At 38.4% G+C, this 19,440-nt stretch overlaps 1 protein-coding gene across 6 annotated transcripts in view; it reads left to right on the forward strand.

Moving 5' to 3' along the window:
- Positions 1 to 19,440, forward strand: part of MAP3K20 (mitogen-activated protein kinase kinase kinase 20) — an 88,631-nt gene that overhangs the window by 28,314 nt on the left and 40,877 nt on the right. For all 6 annotated transcript variants that reach the window (XM_030454731.1, XM_030454736.1, XM_030454734.1 and 3 more), the window contains exons 3-9: positions 2,024 to 2,111; positions 6,325 to 6,426; positions 7,199 to 7,264; positions 8,187 to 8,215; positions 8,330 to 8,467; positions 14,547 to 14,633; positions 18,207 to 18,281. In XM_030454731.1, the coding sequence (XP_030310591.1) occupies positions 2,024 to 2,111; positions 6,325 to 6,426; positions 7,199 to 7,264; positions 8,187 to 8,215; positions 8,330 to 8,467; positions 14,547 to 14,633; positions 18,207 to 18,281 (585 nt within the window). The remainder of the gene's footprint in view (positions 1 to 2,023; positions 2,112 to 6,324; positions 6,427 to 7,198; positions 7,265 to 8,186; positions 8,216 to 8,329; positions 8,468 to 14,546; positions 14,634 to 18,206; positions 18,282 to 19,440) is intronic.

Here is a 19,440-nt window from a genome sequence, read left to right on the forward strand (position 1 = left end):
CTGCATCCACCAAAGTGTTTAAGAGAGGGTCTATAGAGTTTGTCTAATAGTGCTTGTGGCCTGGTCTCATTTCTAACAATATTCCAGTTGGCAGTGAAGGAGTATTAGGTGTGGTTATCCAGCAGTAATGCTGGTAGAAGTTAGAGGATATTGCCTAATTATTTCCTGAAGATGATAAAAACATAATAGACTTTTTGAAAGGATCTTGCATTTGTTAGCCTAAGGAGGTGGGTTTTGATGACTTGGCTGTCATCTGCATCTTCCAGGCTACTGAAGGAGAGTGAAGGTACAGCTTGTGAAATGAAGGTACAGTTTGTGAAATGAGCAGTACTACTGCTGCTGGAGTCCCCTGCCATGGGAGGCTACTGGGCCTGCAGCTGGAGGGCAGAGCTTCTGCCAACAGATCCCTTCTCAGATCCCTTGACTGGTTGTAGGAGTGCTGCTGTTTACCTGCAGGCGAGTCTTCCCACATTTGCTTAGAGAGCTGCCAGATCAGTTACTTTGTGGATTTGTAGGCAAGTTAGTCTGCAGTATGATTTGCTCAAAACAGCATCCGTACAATTAAAAACTTTTCTAGTATCGTGGAAAAATTACTCATTTTACAGCAACAGTGTTTCCCTTGCTGAGCAGGCTAAGCAGCATGAAGCACTTGTGCAACCCAAAGTTCAAAGCTATGGTTCAGGATGTAGTTGAGTAAGTGTAAATGTTGGCATATTTGATAAAGGTCTTAATTCAAAGATGTTGATGCTTTATGTTGATGTTACTCAGAAAAGACTTTAAATGACAAGAGGAAAAAATTCAGCCATCTCATGCCTTGCTCTGTAATCATGCAGTAACATACAGCTATCATGGTATCAACTATAAAATACAGGTGAAAAAAACCCCTGGTTTGCAATGCCTATATGTTTGTTACAGTAGTACTAGATGATGTACCATGCATTTCTGCATCAAAGCTGTTACAGTCTTCTTGTTTTCACTGATAATTTAATTGACAGCTATCTAAGCAAATGTGGGATGACTCCCCTGTAGGTAAAGAGCAACACTTCTGCAGCCTGTCAAGGCATCTGAGAAGGGATCTGTCAGCTCAGATAGCTTTGGTAAATAGAGTGTGATTTTGTTCTTGTTAGGTGCTCTTGACTGATACAGAGTTAACATAATCTCAGAGTCTTAAAGTAATGCATTGCTGTTGAGGCAAATATATAATCGTATATATCTGTATTTGCATGATACCTATATCTATGTAGAAATGTGTCTAAAATCTCTCACATATTTATTTTACTAGAGAGGTGAAATTGTTAAGAGACACTGAAGGAGACATCTGATCATCTTTTCTCTCTAAAAGCACAAGGACCATCATATGTCTTAATTTCTGTGGATGTGTTCTCATTCTCTCGCAATTCCTTTCGCAAACTTTGAAGCATTGTTCAAGTGGAATCTGAAGGTTTTGTATATTTATACAGAGTTTCCAAACATCTGCAGCCTGCTCTGAGGAGCAGTTTCAACTGTGATTTGGCAGTCTCAAGCATACTTGCTGTGTGTATTCAGTCAGACTCTACAGCGCATGCCTAGAAACTCCGTGTTTCCAGTAAACATTGGAAGGAGCTGTGTGTTTTTGGAATGCTCTAACAGCCTGAAGTGCTGAACTCACTGAACCCATAGTACTTTGTGAATAAACACAAATCCTGGATAGGACTGCCATAGCTCTGCCAAAACCCCCACATCTTTCTTTGAACAAAGTTTTCCAAGACCTTCAGTTTTTCCAAAGACTTAGCTTCTACATCTGTTCCCTGGTCTTGAAAGCATAGTCTGAAATTATATTTTGTTTTCCCCTAACATCATAAAAGTTTATCTGCCAAACATCCTCATGAGGTTTTCAAATGCCAAGCATGTGCAGACATTCTTTCCTAGATACCTGTGTGTTTATAAGTATGTTGTACATATGTGTATACTTGCTCAGGTATAAAAAACCCCTATTATAGTAAATGCACCATTCGTAACTGTATAACTTGTTTGTTTTCAACAGGCAGAAATACTCAGTGTTCTCAGTCACAAAAACATCATTCAGTTCTACGGAGCTGTAATTGAACCTCCAAATTATGGCATTGTTACAGGTAAGAGGTTTTGTCTGACCCTAGTCTTGATTCTGTAAAACTTCAATGTTAAAGGCAGTAGATTTACCTAATTTCAGTGTTTTACTAATTGTTCTGAACTTTTCTGAATGTTAAGAGTCTTCATTGAGGCACCTGCCTCAGTGTAGATGGGAGTGCTGGAGCTAGGAACAGGCTTGGAGCTTGGCTGGTAGCTGCACAAAGGGAGTTGGAGCCTGGGGCATTCTTAGTGCACAAACACAGCACTCCTTTAAATAGAAATTTTTCACTGTGTTCTGTGAATTGCTTTTCCAGTTTAACTGACACATGACAGAAGTAAAAGTTTTCATGAAAGGAAGGCTGAGTCTGCTCAGAGCAAGGCTGCACAAAGAATTCTGCCTGCATTTAAAACAGAACAATCTGCATGGGACACTACCCAGCTGTGGGAGGAGCCTGAAATAGAGCTAAGGGTTTATTAGATGCCATCAGACAACTCCCTTTATTCACTGGAACCTAGGTTTTATTCATTTTGCCATTCCTAGTGTTACGTGGAGATTGTTTTTTGGGGTTTTTTTTGTTTGTTTCCCTAGCTCCACTTTAAGCTTCCTTCCTGTATCTCTGGTGTTGGTCCAGATACAAAATTACCCTACAGATAATGTAATTTCTCTCATTCCTGTATGGGAGAAACTAGGTATGATAGTAGTAGAAAACAAACCCAAAACAAATAAATCTACACTCTGCTGAAACAATCTTTGGAGAGGTAAAACCCTTGAAAGTGTGAATTAGAAGGCATGTTTTACCATGTCTGTAACATCCAAAGGATTTTATGTGAAGAGAAGTTCTAGCACAGTCTAAAACCAGTTTGAAACTTGTTTGAACCTGCTGTTCAGGTTTTTAATAGTCTTCAGATGGTGGACAGAACCTGTGAAAATTCAGTCATTTGTGCCTGTCTCTTAGCCATCCAATTATCACAGCAGATGGCAGTGTAATCCGGTGGGAGCACATAGGAGATACAGCACTGTTCAGAGCAAGAGGAGCTTCACATGCAGGAGGATCACCCTGCTGAAGGTCACCGTGTTGCAACCAGTACTCCAGAGGTGCATGGGGTGGCCACAGTCTGTACCACTTAGATGATGCACTGGTGATAGCATATAGACAGGAACATGAATATCTTCTTCAAGCAGTGAAAATCATAGAATGATTTTCATAAATCAGTGTAGTAATTGTAATAAAATAATGTAATTTTTCTGTAATTTGTAACATGAATAAGTGTGAACCATCAAGCAGAGTAACAAAGGACAGGCGTAATCAACAGGATGATGTCTGGAAAAGAACATCCTCAGTTTCATCTCACAAAAGGTCAGCGTTCAGATGATGTTTGACCTGGTTGCCAGTCACAGGACAGACAGCAGCTAAAGTAGTTCATTATGTCATTGGGAACTGGGACTATTTAACCACCTGTGAGAAGGAGACTCTGCTGCATAATCCCACCACCTTATTATTTGTGGAGCTATGATTCTACCCTGGCTAAAGATAAAAACTTTCTTAGCAAACTGCATTGGTTCTCCCTTCAACTTCCAATGAGACTGGAGTTATGAGAGTTGGAAGGCAAGCAAGGCTCCATTTCTCTGTTTCACGTGAGAGAGTGGCTACTGAGAAAAGAAATGTTAATTGAGCTTGAAATGTTTTTTAGATATTTCATTCTATGATCTTCTGGATGGCCTTCAGTGTTGCAAATTTAAGCCTATGTTTAGTCAAAGATCCATTTCTTAAGAGGGGAAAATCCCAAACAAGAAGAAATCTTGAGAAACTAATGTTTCTTCAGAGTGATGAAGATGAGGGCATTCAGCCAAGCACTGGCATGCACTGAGCATTAGCTGCACGTAATGTCTTACGAGATTGTCAGAGTTCTCTGAGAAAAGCTACATCTGCAGTCAAAACATGTTTCCCTGCTGGGATGTATGTCAGTGTTACTACTGATCATCCCACCTGGTGAGCTGCTAGCATGGTTCACATCATTCTAGATGTCACTGGCTGTCTCTGTCAACAGCAGTCTTGATGCCTAGCTTGCAGATCAGTTTTTTACCACAGCTGTCTCTGTCCAACAGCTTCTTGGAGCTTGTGACCCCCATTTGCATAGAAACTTACAATCTATTCCACAGCCCATCACAGGGTGCATGCAGTCAAGCATTCAGTTTTTCTTTCTAAGCAAATACCTCTGTTCCATTAGTGACAGAAAATTATCCTCACAATATGATTTCCAAGTCCATAGCTCCCAGTAAAAACCTGTGGCACAATAAATAAGTAGAGGAAATACTGAAGGATCCGGCTTTGTTGATTGAAGCTTGCTTGCCTCCCCGCACAGAGTGGCAAAGGGCTTGGGGAGATGAGTTGTCCCTGACCCCAGGGGATCAAATTATGCATTGTAAAGGCATGCAAAGCCTGCAGTCAACCTATTCCTGAAGAATCCATTTATAAGATAGATGATGACATCACGGGTAAAAAAAGCTTATGTTTTAATTAAGGAAATGTGCAGGTCAGCAGCTTACTCCTCTTTCTGTGACAGCAGAAGCACTGCTTCTGTCACCTGCAGAGGCTTCTTTCAGCAGGAGGTCCTGCAGCAATGATCCAAAACTAACTTGCCACTGGAGTATTTGCTTCCAAGGGACTTCTTATTTTTTCCCTCTTTCCTTTCATTTAGCGCTGAAATGCTCTCATACAGGCTACCATGTTCTGGATTGCAGATTCGCTCATCCTAGAGTTTCCTTCCCTGTACAGCAATCTCACAGTGGATTTGATTTCCTTGATGACGCACAGTATTTATTTTTATGCATTTAGTCTATCATGCATCATTGAATAATATTAATAGCAATTTGGAATATTTGATTCAGTATTAGAGGGAAAAATTTTGTCACTGCTTTGACATGGCTGAAATGAAGAAATTTTGTTGTTTATCAGCTGGTTTGCCACCTTATATATGAAGACTCTGGGAGTCTTGTAAGTAGGTCTTAAATTCTTCCTGAGAGGTACACTGAAAGGAAAAGTGTACTTTCTTAGGAAAGAGAGGTGAAAAGCTTGAAGTTGCTCTTTGCATCCCTCTGGTCTTTGTGCTGCTTGGGCTACACTGTGTGGCATGTGCCCACTCTGTCTTGGCAACCAGATAGAAGAAAATGTATTGGCTGCTTCAGCTCTTGAACCTCCTCTTGTGTTTTTGGTGAAACATGAATGAATACTAAATAAGCATAAGTCTTATTTAATAAATACTAAGCAGAGGTGCTACAGCTTTTAGACTGATGGACACAACTTGCAGCACATGGAAATGTGGCCTGCTATATCGGGGTTAGACCTCTAGTTTCATCCTTCCATATTTTCATGAACAAATTATTTCATCCTCCACTCTGTTCCTCCATGAGGAAATAGGAAAATTTTAATTTCCCTCTTCTCTTGAAAATCATTTCTTCTTAGCAGAACATTATGTATTTAACATCTGGTTTTACTTTTCTAAAAAAATAAGAAACTATTCTTTGTTATAGGGCATAATTTATCTGCAGTAGTGCCCACCATTGGGAAATATCCTCCGTCTTTTGAAACAGTAAGAAGGATCTGATAGCACCAAACATACCCATTAACTGTTCCTCTGATCAGGACGAGTAAATACACTCTTTAAATATGTAAGCATTTCTGTAAACTGTAGAGGTGTCAGTTGTCTCTAGTTTCACACTTAAATGTGTGTAGTTGTAACTTGTCTGATTATTCCATCTGCCAGCCCTGTGAGCTCTGACAGTCAGACTGGATTCCATCTGCCACACTTGCAAACACCCAGTGGGCCACAGAAGTGATTGTTTGGACCAATAAAATCCTGCAGTGGATTTTTCTAGGTGCAGCTGAGAGAAATTAAGAAAAATGTCTGTTGATCCTGAACAGGGACCATCTAGAACCTCTAACATTCAGAACACTCTAGAATTTGAACTGCTTTGCCTGAGCTTTCTTGATGCCAGACCTTTCTAATTTCTTTTCATTTTATTGCCTGTTGTTATATATAATTTAGCAATTTTTTTTACCCTTAGCAGTAGCTTATGTCTGTGCTGGGATAATAAAAACAAGCTACCACTCAAATTATTTGTCATTAAGCCAGAGGTTGACTGCTTTCTGGAATTGGCAGGCTTTCCATTAGAATTTTCAGTTTAGATGCAATGTTTTAAAATATCATGTGAATTTGCTTGTTGTTTTTTCACAGAGTATGCTTCTGCTGGCTCACTGTTTGATTACATTAATAGTAACAAAAGTGAAGAGATGGATATGGATCATATCATGACCTGGGCAACTGACATAGCTAAAGGTAATCAAGAGGAGTGGTGTATTACTGTCCTACACAGCCAGCAAAGTGTACAGCTGGAGATGCTTTTCCTATGAAGTCAGCAAAGCCATCCTGTGCTTCCTTTTTCAGATTGTAAAAACAAAAAAACAACAAAACCCCCAAACATTAGAAGAACAAACTCCATTCACTGTGCTTTTTAATATATTCCTTTGTTGTCAGAAATACAAAATAATTTCTGGGGTGAAAATGTTGTCTACAAGCTGTTTTGTTTCTGGTTTGCCTTTAAGTCCCCAAGAGGGTAATTTTCCTGATCTAGAGTAATTATGAGGTAAAGTGCATAATTATCATTACATTTGATTTGAAATGGGACATTTAAGGAAGCTAAGGGCTTATTCACAGCAAACATACTGAAATTCTTTATGTAAAAATGCAGAACAAACTGTTTTGTCTTTTGTGTTCTCTGTGACCACACAGGAATTATTATAAACTAATGAATGAAGAATAAATTCATATGTTGGCTTCCCTGTGTAGACAACAGAGAGAAAATAACTGAACATGATGTTAAAAAGCATTAGCATGCCCATAGAGGTGCTCTGAGAGATACAAACTTCGAGTAGGGTTTTTCACTCAGAGTAGACTGTGGGCAGCTTTGCTGCTCCTGCAGCGTATCAGTGTGGCATACAGGTATGGCAGCTTGTAATGGGGCAATTAATGGGAACCAGAAAACATCACTGCTGGTAGGTGATGACCATGCTCAGCCTGCCTAACTAGATTGTTCCCTTGTTTTGTATAGGAATGCACTATTTACACATGGAAGCTCCAGTCAAAGTAATCCACAGGGATCTGAAGTCCAGGAATGGTAATGTAGCAAAACATTGAAATGCTCTGCATTTCCTGTTGTTAATGTAGCATTTAAGTCTATACCTGAGACTTGTGAACAGAAAGAACTAACTCCTTGGCTGTCATCAAGCTGCCCTAGGAGTTGTTTAGGCAAAGAAGAGCTTGTTCCTTCCTCCCCATCCTGAGCTTTTGTTACAGTCCCTGGCACCATTTGGAGCACTGTGGAGGGCTCTTTCAGGTTGTGTCTTCCTGACCATGACTGTACCCATCTTACCAGCTGCCTGGACACTTCTCACTTCTTTTTTCTGAGTGGAAGGATTGAGTATCAGGAGGGGCTGGCAGACACCAGACACAGTAGACTGGATAAAGCCTATTATTTCTTACCTGAAAATCTTGTCTTTACTGTGGCCTGTTTTGAGGTTTGACAGGTATTCATGCTGTTGAGTAATATGCACTCAGTGTGGAGCTGCACTGGTTAGTCTGTACCTGGCTGTTGATGACCGTTTATGAAATCTGCTGAATGTTGCCTTGTAGCTGAAACTTTTGAGTAGTACTGGTAGTGGGTGGGATAGGAGTGACACAGGTTTTAATAATGCACATGGGGAGATCATAGTAAAGAAAAGTCTAAATCTCACCTCAGTTGTATGTTTTGTTCTTTTATTAATTAATCTTTCGGAGACCTTCATGTTGAGACTAACTACGTTGGGGAGAAGGGAGTTTATCTGTATTTTAGTCATAGTTGTGTTGCCCTTTTTGAACTCTCTAAGGCCTGAGGTTTTGCATTGTTTGAAAGCTTGCAGGTTTTCATCAGATGCTCTAAAAGAAAGCAGCATATCCAGGTGCTGGCTCACTGTAGGATCATAGGAAGTTTTCTGCTGTGAAAATAAATTGTGTTTATTTTTGGTAGCATTCTTGTAACCTGTTGTTTTTTTCATTTTCAGTTGTTATAGCTGCTGATGGCGTGTTGAAGGTATGAACACTTAAATATTTATTGAAAGGTTCTGCTGCTTGAGTTGATGTTTTGATGCCTTGTGAATGAGGGCAATGCTCTCAAATCTGTCTGGGTTTTATTTATTTTTGTCAGATTTGTGATTTTGGAGCCTCAAGATTCCACTCCCATACAACACATATGTCATTAGTGGGCACTTTTCCCTGGATGGCCCCAGAAGTTATCCAAAGTCTCCCAGTGTCTGAAACATGTGACACCTACTCGTATGGAGTGGTAAGTGCCTCTCATTTCCCTGTGCATAGTAGCAGATCTCTGTGACAGCCTTTGTGTGAGGCAAGAATAACAATTCTATATAAGGACAATGAAAAAGATCACACTTTCTTGCAAGACTGACCCATAATTTATAATTACAAGCTTGAAAATTATAGAAGAACAGTATCTCATATGTTTAGTATAAAGGAAAGGCTGAATGTGACACTTCGTGCCATGGTCAAGTCAATGTGGTAGTGGTGTTAGGTCATAGGCTGGACTTGATGATCTCAGAGGTCTTTTCCAGCCTCAGTAATTCTCTGAGATAGTAAGATCCTTACCTGATTAGATTAGCAGAATGCCAGTGTGGGAAGTGCATGCTTTACCACAAGTATTCAAGTATGTATCTGAAGGCTTGCAGAAGCCACTGAACAACCTACATTGTGAAGCTGTACTTGTGTTTTAGTGAAACAGAAGAGAAAAAGGTTGTGTTACAGTAGGTATATAGCAGGACGAACTGGTTGAGATTCCATTTTCCATAAAATGGAGTATTGGCAATTTTATATTCAAAAGTAAGCCACTTCTCCATGCTTAATTTTTTAAAATACCCTGCTATCATTTGTGGTGAGAATAGAGACCTCTTGTGAAGGTAGAGGCCCCATCTAGAAATATCAGAAAGGCCAGAATAGCTTTGCCATTTTTCTTAAGGGGGGACAACTGCTTGTAGTTCAATAGAATGTCAGGTTTGTGGGTACAGTAATGTGAATTATTTCACTCTATCCACATTTAAAAGATAATTTGGTTTTGCTCTCCAATACAAAATAGGCTAGAAATAGCCCTACTGGTCTCACCAGTTGTGTGCCTAGTCCCATAGCCTGTCTCTGACAGAGAACAGTAATGATTACTTTTTGGAGAAAAGAAAAGGAAGTGGGGTTGTAGTTTCCATACATATCTGTGTATTGGCCATTTCTGGGTTTGGAGTCAATCACTGGTAGCAAAATGTGGAATTCTTTCAGTACCGGTCAAGTATTGCCTCTGTCTCTTTGATGGATGGTAGGAGATATATGTGAGGGAGGCAGTGGTTTAAAGTCATGCTTATGCATAGCCAAGCTGATGTCCCAGTGGAATATAACAAACATTTTGCCAAACGGTTGCATATAGTGAATATCCTGAAAATTCTGTGATTCTATGAAATTCAAAATTCTTGCTTACTTAACTGAAGTAGATCACAAACAGTAAGAGAGCATAAGCTAAGAAATGTAAATGTTAATGTAAACTGTTACTGGAAGCAGTCACATTCTGTCCACTGAAGGGAAACATTCCAGTTTCAAAACAAAGCAAAAATGTTAGAGGAGAAATTCCAAACATAGTCTTATAGCTCAGATTGCTCACATAGCCATCTTTGTGTGAAATGACTTCAAGTAATGTTCCAGAGGTGGGAGAAGGTAGGAAATTGTTTAGTATCTTACCATGTCAAGTGTTGCTAGAGCCTTGGGAACAGTATATTGCACATAATTTATTTTCCCTGGTCCAAAAAGTAGATCTTCTTTAACAGCTCTGTGCTTGGAAATAAAACCTAATACCCTCTGTATGAAAACCGTTCAGTGTTACTGTAATATTTTTATGCAATTATAGGTGTATAGTGCTAGGTTAGTATGCCTAATTGTATTTGACCCACATTTTTTAATATATTGGTTTTGAGCTAATAATGTTCTGCTGGGGGCAGGAATTTCTGAATTCATAAACACTTAGGAAGGAATTCTTTTCTTGAATCCAGTCTTGGAAACCATCATTTTCAGAGGAGGTACAAGGCGTAGAATTGAAGAATGGCAGTTGCCCAAGTTCTCTTTTGACAAAATTACTTACATAATGGGGTTATACCAGCAAGAAACTGTCCGACTATAATAATAAATGTTGAAATTTCCCTATAATAAGTGTTAGATTGTCAGCAAATTAGCTAGGAAGACTGAAAACAAAAAAAATCTTAGGGTATTTTTGTCTCTTCACATGATTACCATCTATAAAAACAAAATTTAAAGAATCCCTTTTCAAACTTGCCAGCAGCCTTTGTGCTAGAGAGACAAATCTGCTTTTCTTCAGTTAAAGTCTTGTTAACAAAGAACAGAATCCTTTCAAATGTAAACTAGTAAGATGCTAGGAATAGATACTCTGCAATACTTGTTGCTTTCCCCGAGGTTTTCTATAATTCCTTTTCTGCTGTGGTTTGTTGTTTTTTTTTTTTCTGGTTGGCTTTTCTTTGTACAAACCAGTCTGTGATTTTAAATACTCTGCTGAAGGGTGTGTAAGAGCTTTTTTCTATGAAGTGTGGAAGTCCTTCTGCAACCTTATAGGTCTGAGTTCCTCCTCAACTGGAATGAATTTTCCTCTGTGTGAGCAGTTGCCTACATGTTTATAGCTAACATTTAGATGAGTTTGCACTGCTCTTTGTGGATGGTTAAATGGGTCCATATATTCTCTTTGAGATGTAAATAATTTATAATACTGACATGAAATGCTAAAGGTAAATGTTCCGATCGATAAATGACATCACAAATACAGATCTTGCTCTTTCCTTCAGCCATGCTCTGATTCTCTTTTTTATAATCCATTTCCCAATGCATGCTTTAATGAATACATACTAAGTGTTACAAGTGATAAATATAAAAATTAACTCACATGTTTTTGTGTGTGTTGATCAAAAAACGATTCCTCTCTTCTTTTCCTGATACAAAAGTGTATGTGGAATGACAGTGTTACTGTAAAAGCTGTATTCTGGCAAAATTGTTTGTAGTGCACTGCAGTGAGTGTTTGTGAATTAGAATAAATGTGTTTAATCAAAGAAAGCTTATTTGATGTAGCTGAATTATTTTAACACAAGAACAAAGAAGCAAAAGTATTAATTGGCTATTGGTAACGTGGAGACTGCCATTAAATGTAGCAGCTGTTAATGCTCCTAGTTCATACATTGCTTTAGCCATGAGAACATTTGCTATTTATAGAGGGAATGTTGGCCAGCTCCAGGGGTTATCCCTTACTCTTTTTGAAAAGAATTATGAGATCTTTAACTTTGAGTTGGATCAATGCAGAGAAAACTTGACCTAATTTTCATGTCCAAGGGCAGTACTTCTAAGAGTGCAAAATTTTCTGCTTATTCTGTACTTCTGCTAATTGTGGCTGCTGACCCTCATCTGTGAACACTTTCCTACCAAGAGAAAACATTTTTTCTTTTTTCAGTGATTTTCTCAAAATTGCAGTATTTTTGAGATTTTCTCAAATTGCTAAAATTACTAATTTGGCTGTTCCCTATCCTGTATGACACTTTGAGTCTTTGTTGGCTTCGCAGTGGGATTTGGTTGTGGTGTCTTTGTTGTTTTGTGGGTTGTTTTTTTTTTTGTTTGTTTGTTCTTCTTTTGTCACATTGTTGAGAGTATAAGCATTGAAGTGCACAGCTGAGCTGAGAAGTATATAAGCTTTTCCTGAAGAATGTGTAATTCATATTCTCAGCTTCATGTGTAGGATGAACACTCTACATTTGTCTCTCCTTTCTGTTTCTCTGTATGCAGAGAAGAATCCAACATCTTCAGAGGCTGTAGCTTCCAAACCACTACATTAAATGATCTTTCTTTGATTTCCATCAAGTCTAGCTTTGCTGTTTCTCTGTGAGCCTTTGCTGTTTGTCGTCACAGAGATGTGATGTGATATGATCAGGAAAGCAGGTGATCCTCTCCATCGGAGATGGAAGGGGAAGTGTACTGCATCAGTATCAATTAAATGACACCAGAAATGGAAGTTAGATTGATTTCCATATGAGGTGAGCTGTGGAGCCAGTTCCGGAAATGAACAGAGTGTATCTTGCAGTTAAGTGGCTGGAGTAAGTCAGATTGAGGTTCTTTTTCTGCTCATTACTCCAAGAACAGGAAGAGGCAAATGAGAATGCAGAAAATACCCATTTGCTGCTTTTTAAAAGACTTGATAATGCAGTGAGTCACTAATCTGATTATTCAGGGTAGCTAATTTATTAGATGTGGTTGAAGTGGCTATAAAAATGAAGATAGGTATGTGTCACCATTGGATGGAAAAGCTTTATCTACACCATGGCCTGAACAAGAAATTTGTGTTGTTGTTACAACATTTCCTAAACTTTTGTAAACAAGGATTTCTGACATCTCACTTTTTAGGATCTTTTGCTTTCTCCTACTATTAGTAAAAAATAGAATTTTAAGAAAAATTCTTCATTTTGTGTTAGATTGCTGATTTTCTCTTCAAGTATATGTAGTCTCGAAGTGCTTAAGTTATTGCTGTTGATTTAGGAAAGCAGTAACCCGTAGTGGCACTGGAAATAAACTCTAAAGGTGTCATGATAAAAGAATTCAGTGCAAAATGTTCACCTCTTATGTTCATAAATGAAATGAGACAACCTTCACAATTTACAGTTTTCTGAAAGAAAGGTAGCAGAGCAGTAGAGTTTTCCCGTTCAAGTCTCTTGCAGACATTTAACAGTATTTAATTATATTCTTTTCCTGGAATATGCAGGCAGAGATACTGCTCTGTGTTATGTGGAAACCTGAGTTTCCTCTCTGTGGTTTCCTGGTGCAGCTGGATAGATGAGGTGGTTCTGCAAGGTTACTCAAGTGCAGGTTTGATTTGATCCAGGGGCTTTTGTTTTAAACTGTCTGGTTTATACTCTGCTGTTTTGTCTGAAGTACCTGGGACTGCTAAATAATTTTCTTCTCTCACTGTTAAATATCCTTCTCTACCAGAAGAGAGGTGATATTGGGAATTAAAAATTGAAGTGCTATTTTTTTTCCTTCTAAAAGGAATGAATTGAGGCAAACAGGAGAAATGAATACCTCTATGATAGCTTTCTCCATATATTATTATTAGGAAGACTGTCCTTTTACTTATGTCTCCAAGATGCCCTTAGTTTTACTAATCAGTCTTCTGACTCGAGCAGAATTATTCAAATAGGTCTATTGATGGAGTACCCTGTTCACTTGATTAAAGGCCCAACTCTGCTTCGGTGCATTTTTTTCTGCTTCAGTAGCATCTGCCAGTATTCTTGCATTTTCTTTCTAATTACCTTCATAGCTGGCCAGAATCCATTCAAAATGATGTAGCTGGTATAAGCCTGAATGCTACCTGAAATAACAAGGTTATAGAGACTTGCATAAGGATCTTGATGTTTTTGGTCAGATTCTACATGAATTGTGGGTTTTTTGATATGCTCGCTATATGAGCAGAAGAGAAGTTTGTGTATAGGTATTTGTAACAAAATACACATGGGAAGGTTCAGAATTAAGGGGGGAAAAAATACATATACAAGTGAAGGTACAAAGTGTCTGTTAATTTGGTTGAGCTCCACTGTGTAGTCCCAATGGCATAGAAGCAAGTTGGATTCATTGACTTGAAGCCTTTTTGGTGATGCCAAAGTCTCTTCTACAGAGTAGCTTAGATTCTTGGGTACTGTGTTACCAAATGCTAAAAGCATGCAAAATTAGGAGATCTTTCTGGTTCTAAGGACAAGCTATAAGATACTGAGGAGAGCAGAGTGATTTTCTATGTGCTGCATATCGTTCAGTTTAACATAATCACATACTTGGACGTAAACTATTACAATGTTGCTTGCAAATTTATATTTTTTTCTTAGACATATCGCAATATCATAATACTTTTTAGATCATATTCTGACTATTGGGAAGCAGTGATTGCAGTCAAATAGAAATATTTTTAAATGCAATATGAGTACAAAGCAAAGATGTGTCTAGTTGGGACTGAGAAGGAGAGGAGTTCAGTGTCCAAGTCTCAACTGCCAAATGTGAACTTTATAGTGCACAAAGAAAGTAAAAAGCATTTTCCATGGCTCTCACAAAATTGCAGGCATTAGACCCCACACAACCTAGTTTTTCATCTGAGCTGGGAAAAAGCAGAAATGTTCAAATTAATTTAGTAAGAGTATCTTGCACACAAACACTGGTCCAAGTTCCTGCAAATGGAAACTGGTTGCCTGATAATTGGATACAGAATAGTGCTGTATCAAGGTTTAATAATGTATTTAAAATACAAAGTACAGAAATAAAAATTCTTTTCTTTTTTTCTGTTCCAGGTTCTCTGGGAGATGCTAACAAGGGAGGTCCCCTTTAAAGGCTTGGAAGGATTACAAGTAGCTTGGCTTGTAGTGGAAAAAAACGAGGTAAGACTACGTTTCTACATTCAGGTACATAGATCAGAAAACAGTATTGGGGTTTTGCAAAAGACTTTTTCATCTTCTTCAAATTGAAAGTAAGTTCACGCGTATGGAAAGATTAGCAGTAGGAGCTAACACAAAGGGTCAAAGTGATGTTATTCCTCATGAATGGACCCTTTACATCTAATTGTTGCAGCTTCACGTCGTGATGCTGTAGATCAAAAATTGTACAAGTACTGTACTAGTTTCTCAGTCTCAATTGTAAAACCTAGGGGTTTGTTCTTAGTGATGAAAGAAGCCATTGCGTCCAAGGTAGGGGAACAGTTTAACTCCATCTCCTGCGTTTAGGACATCTTTTTACTGGCCGGGAGTTGATATATCTGTAAGAGACCTTCAGCTACTTCAACTTAACTCTCCCAGCAGGAGTCACTATAGTACAAGAAACTGCCGCTTAGATGAAAATTTCAAAAATAAAAGAAGAAAAAATAGTTTTAAAAAAAGAGAGAAATTACAGTTTTGCCACCTACGTTCAACACTACATTGAAGATGAGCTCCTCACTGGTATCGGCAAGGCTGTGGCATAGCTGCAAGCCTCCTCATGCAGAGTCTTTCCATTTCAAAAGCACTTCAGTGGTGTAAACACCGTTTGTACAGTGTCCCCAGCCTCGCTTTTCTTCTTCTCACAAATTGAGGCTTTCAGTTAGTTGGACATGTGAGCGTATATCTGAACACATAGTCCCTTGATATCAAAGACAGTAACTACATTTAAAAAACATTTAAAGTTGTGACTGTACCACACACAGACCAGCATGGAAATCCTCCACAAAGATGAAACCTCCTCTATCTAGACACAGCGGAAGCTTGGGAAACATTACAATGGCGAGGCAGTGGCTATACAATACAGATCCCTATTATTCTACATAAACTGTTTCTCAAAATGCTTCAGGGTTAAACAGAGGAGTTAGGTTTCCTCCTCTTAGTTTAATATTTTTTGTTGGTGTTTTTTTTTTTCCCCCTTCTCTTTTTAAATTTTTTTTTTTGCTGACTGGTTTAATTCCAGTGAGTGATACCATGATATGCCAATTAGTTGGAATAGCTACACTAACAGTCTGAATATTAAAACTGTGGTCTTCTACAGCGTTTATCAGAGCAGAAGGCACAATGGCACTCATTCTCCTAGTTTAGGAAAAGCCTCACACATCAGTTTGAAGGAGGACCCATAAAGCCTTCCATAAACAGTATTTCTTTCCTATGCCTACCATGTGCAGCCTCATGTAAGGGGTACAGAGAGGCTTTGGGAATGTTGTGAAGAGATGTAGTCATACACTGAAGGAGGTCAGAGGATACAATGCACATTTCTCTGCAGTTTTCCAGAGCAAGGAACTGTGCAAAACAGTGTGTGAAAAAAAAAAAAAAGTGGACATGAAGACTGTTTTACTCATGGCTGAAGAAACTTAATGGGTGACATGTTCAGAGCCAGCTGCTTGTCTGCCAGGTACCACTAGCCTGTTGCTATCATCTTCTTTGGAAGGGTGCCTGTGATCTTAGAGGGCATTATGACACGTGCTTACATAGTTCATGTTTTTTTCTGGCTATGACTTAGGGAACATTCTCTGCACAAGCCTTGTAAAAGCTTGTGCTACTTTTCTTCATAGTTTCTGTGTCTCCAAAACAAGTGTGAGGGTCAGGTTCTGCTCTCGGTTCAATCTGTTGCCATCAGTGGAGTTGCATGGTTCCAGCTCACAACAAAATTGAATCATTGTTGAGCTACTCCTTCATTTTTTGCACTGCAAGTCTCTAGTTAAAATCAGTGTGGGACTGAGGCCAAAGCATAATTGTGTAGGGTGAAAAATCCCCCTTTGCAAAGCCAAAGCCCAACAAATTAAATGGATTTTAATGATTCTTTATGTGTCTTTTCCAACTCTGAATAATTTCAGAGTGTTATTTTTATTCTGGTAGAGTTTCTATATAATTATATACTTTTTAATCCAGAAAAGGAAAACCTGAGAATTCAGATTATGCTAGGCATGATCTCATATTAAATTGCCAGTGAGAAACGTCATCTTTATTATAATCTGACACTTTTGGAACCGGACACCTCTACAATACATGACAGCTAACATTCTGCTTAAGTGAGACATAAAAATGGTGGTTGCAGCTGATTTTCCACCTTCTGGAATAGTGAGAGTTACAGACAAATACTGTAGCAAGACTAGGCAGTGTATTTTTGGGCTAATGAGTCAACTGGAGATCAAGCACCAGTACAGTTTGTTTATGCACAGTACAAAATTTTGTGTTTCTTGTGCTGAAAGCTTTGCACCTTAAGGCATTACATTATTTTCATAGTCATACTGCTGTGGTGGCTCTGTATGTGTTTCTAGCTTTCATGGTGTTCAAATGCTTGTGCAGCAGAATTTTTTTAACTCTTCCTTTGGCTGTTGTGACTCATAAGGCTTTGCAGGTGACATTACAATAGTATAATGAATGGTACGTTTTGGCACAACTGCTCTGCTTTGCTCTTGCAATGCCAAGAGTAGAACAGATGAAAGGGTCTTCCTGACAGGTTGGTCCGAACAAGACTGTAAGACCCGGTTCTTACCTGCTACAGGACAGGGAACCCTTTTTCCATCTTGACCCCACATATATTTGGACACATTTTCACTGAGGAACTGTTTCTTTTTATCTACATGTGTTTTAATTTAGTATGAAACACATGAAGTCAGTTAACTGCCTTAGCAAGAGCTTCTTCCCAAAAAGTATTGTTGGGATGCATGTTTAATCTCAGTTGGAGAGGCTTCCATATCTGGGTGTGTGTGTATCAGAATGGTTTTGCTTTTAGGCCTTCAAGTGCAGAGGCAGTCTTTAAACTAAAAGCCCTCTAAGGCTGACTGAGGGAATCTTTTTATGTCTAAAACTCTTAGCAAAGAAAACCAAATAAGTTTCAAAATGATCTCTGTAGTCAGTGGTCCTGGCTACAGCCAGCAACTCCTTGTTTTCAGTTATCAAGAAATATTTATATGAGTTCACTGTGCACTTTTGAGTGCTCTCTGAGATCTGCATGTCCTCATTAATCCTTCTGACCACAGGCTCATGAAACATCTCCTGTGTCATGTGGAGCTTCACTTTAACTCTTTTTAACTCACTTAATGTAATCTGTATTTCAGCCATTTGTTGTCTCAAAAGAGATTTACAGGTATTGTACAGTGTATTGTACAGGTATTGTATCTGTGTGGGAGAAAGAAATTAAAGCAGGCTGCACATTATATCCATCTTGACAAGCGTCTTAGAATACCATGCAATAACCTACACAAACTATTAGGTTTAGTGGTTTAGCATTCAGTTATTTGCCTTGTTTTCACTTTCTTGTCCCTGAGATTTCTTAAGCAACTCAATTTGTGAATTTGTTCCATTCCTTCTCTACAGGTCTCTTTAATATGTCAATCCTCAGCTTTTATATTACATTTAAAAGATAAAAGAGTGTGTTTTACTTATTTTAATTCCATTCCTTTTGTAGGAAATCTATTAATAGCAGCGTAAAGGGAAATGCTTCTAATAACTGGTACACACTTTGTCTTTCAGAGATTAACCATTCCAAGCAGTTGTCCCAGAAGTTTTGCGGAACTGATGCACCAGTGTTGGGATGCTGATTCAAAGGTAATTTAGTTTTTGTTTGACTTATATGTGCCACCCCCCACCTTGTTTTGCTGAGTGTATTGATGTTTCTTTGGGGGATGAGTCCCAGCTAACACCATTGCTGCATGCGAGCAGACACAATTTTTCAAAAAGATGGTTGATGCTGTCCTTTTTTAATGTGTACATATTTATACTTAAATGTCTCTCTCTTAACCAAGAGTTATATTACTACTTGATTATTCAAGACAATGCCTATAAATCCTGTGAGATGGCAAGAATTAAGCCATTTTTTGAGCAAGTGAAAAATTGTACAATTTTCTTCCTGTAGTTAATATTTAATCTTTCATGGAAGTATGTGGACATCATATATGAAATACCTATTTCAAGGCCCAACTCTGATGCCTTCTTTGTGTTGAAAACATGTAAAGAATAAATCAGTACATAAAATGGGGGTAGCAACACATTCTCAATTAACATTAAACCTTTCCTAATCTTTTCCCTTGGGACTTTGAGTGATAAGCTTTATAATGATTATAGTATAATATAATAATAGAAGTACTGTAATATACTGTGTAACCATGAAAACTGTGAAATTACAAGTTAAAGACACAAGCCATTGTCACTATTAATCTGCCCTTACGGGAATGAACTAAAAGGGAAATTAAAGGGAATTTTTACTCAGTAAAATCTTCTGTAGATTATGGTAGTTCACGTTTTTAAAATTTGGTCTGCTACCATCCTGTTGTACATAAAACTGTCTGGAAAGAGCCTGTGGGCATACGAGCTTTACTAGCAAGCAGTAGCATCCATTTCCTTTGCCTATGAAGGTATTTGAGAGAGGGAAGGATGGGTAAGGAAGGGAAATTACGCTTTTTTTCTCAAGTCAAGGTATTAGCAAGATCTTTGTTCCTTTAAACTCAGAAGTTAGCTACCACTTCAGAGACAGTAGGATTAATCCCAAGGCGATTTAAAGCATTCGGGTGCTCTTAAACTAGAATTGATCACCACTGAGTAAGCCATAGAAGAGCAATATGAGAAAGCAGATTTCCCTTCTTGGTTTCTTTTTTTTAAGCAAGGAGTTGCTTTCCTACCGAACATGTCTAAAAGCCTGAGATCCATCATGTGTGGTTTCCACATAACATCCATTTAAATGCCATTCTCCTCATAACTCCCCTGTATC

The sequence above is a fragment of the Calypte anna genome, chromosome 7 (genome assembly GCF_003957555.1).
Source record: "Calypte anna isolate BGI_N300 chromosome 7, bCalAnn1_v1.p, whole genome shotgun sequence".
NCBI lineage: Eukaryota > Metazoa > Chordata > Aves > Apodiformes > Trochilidae > Calypte > Calypte anna.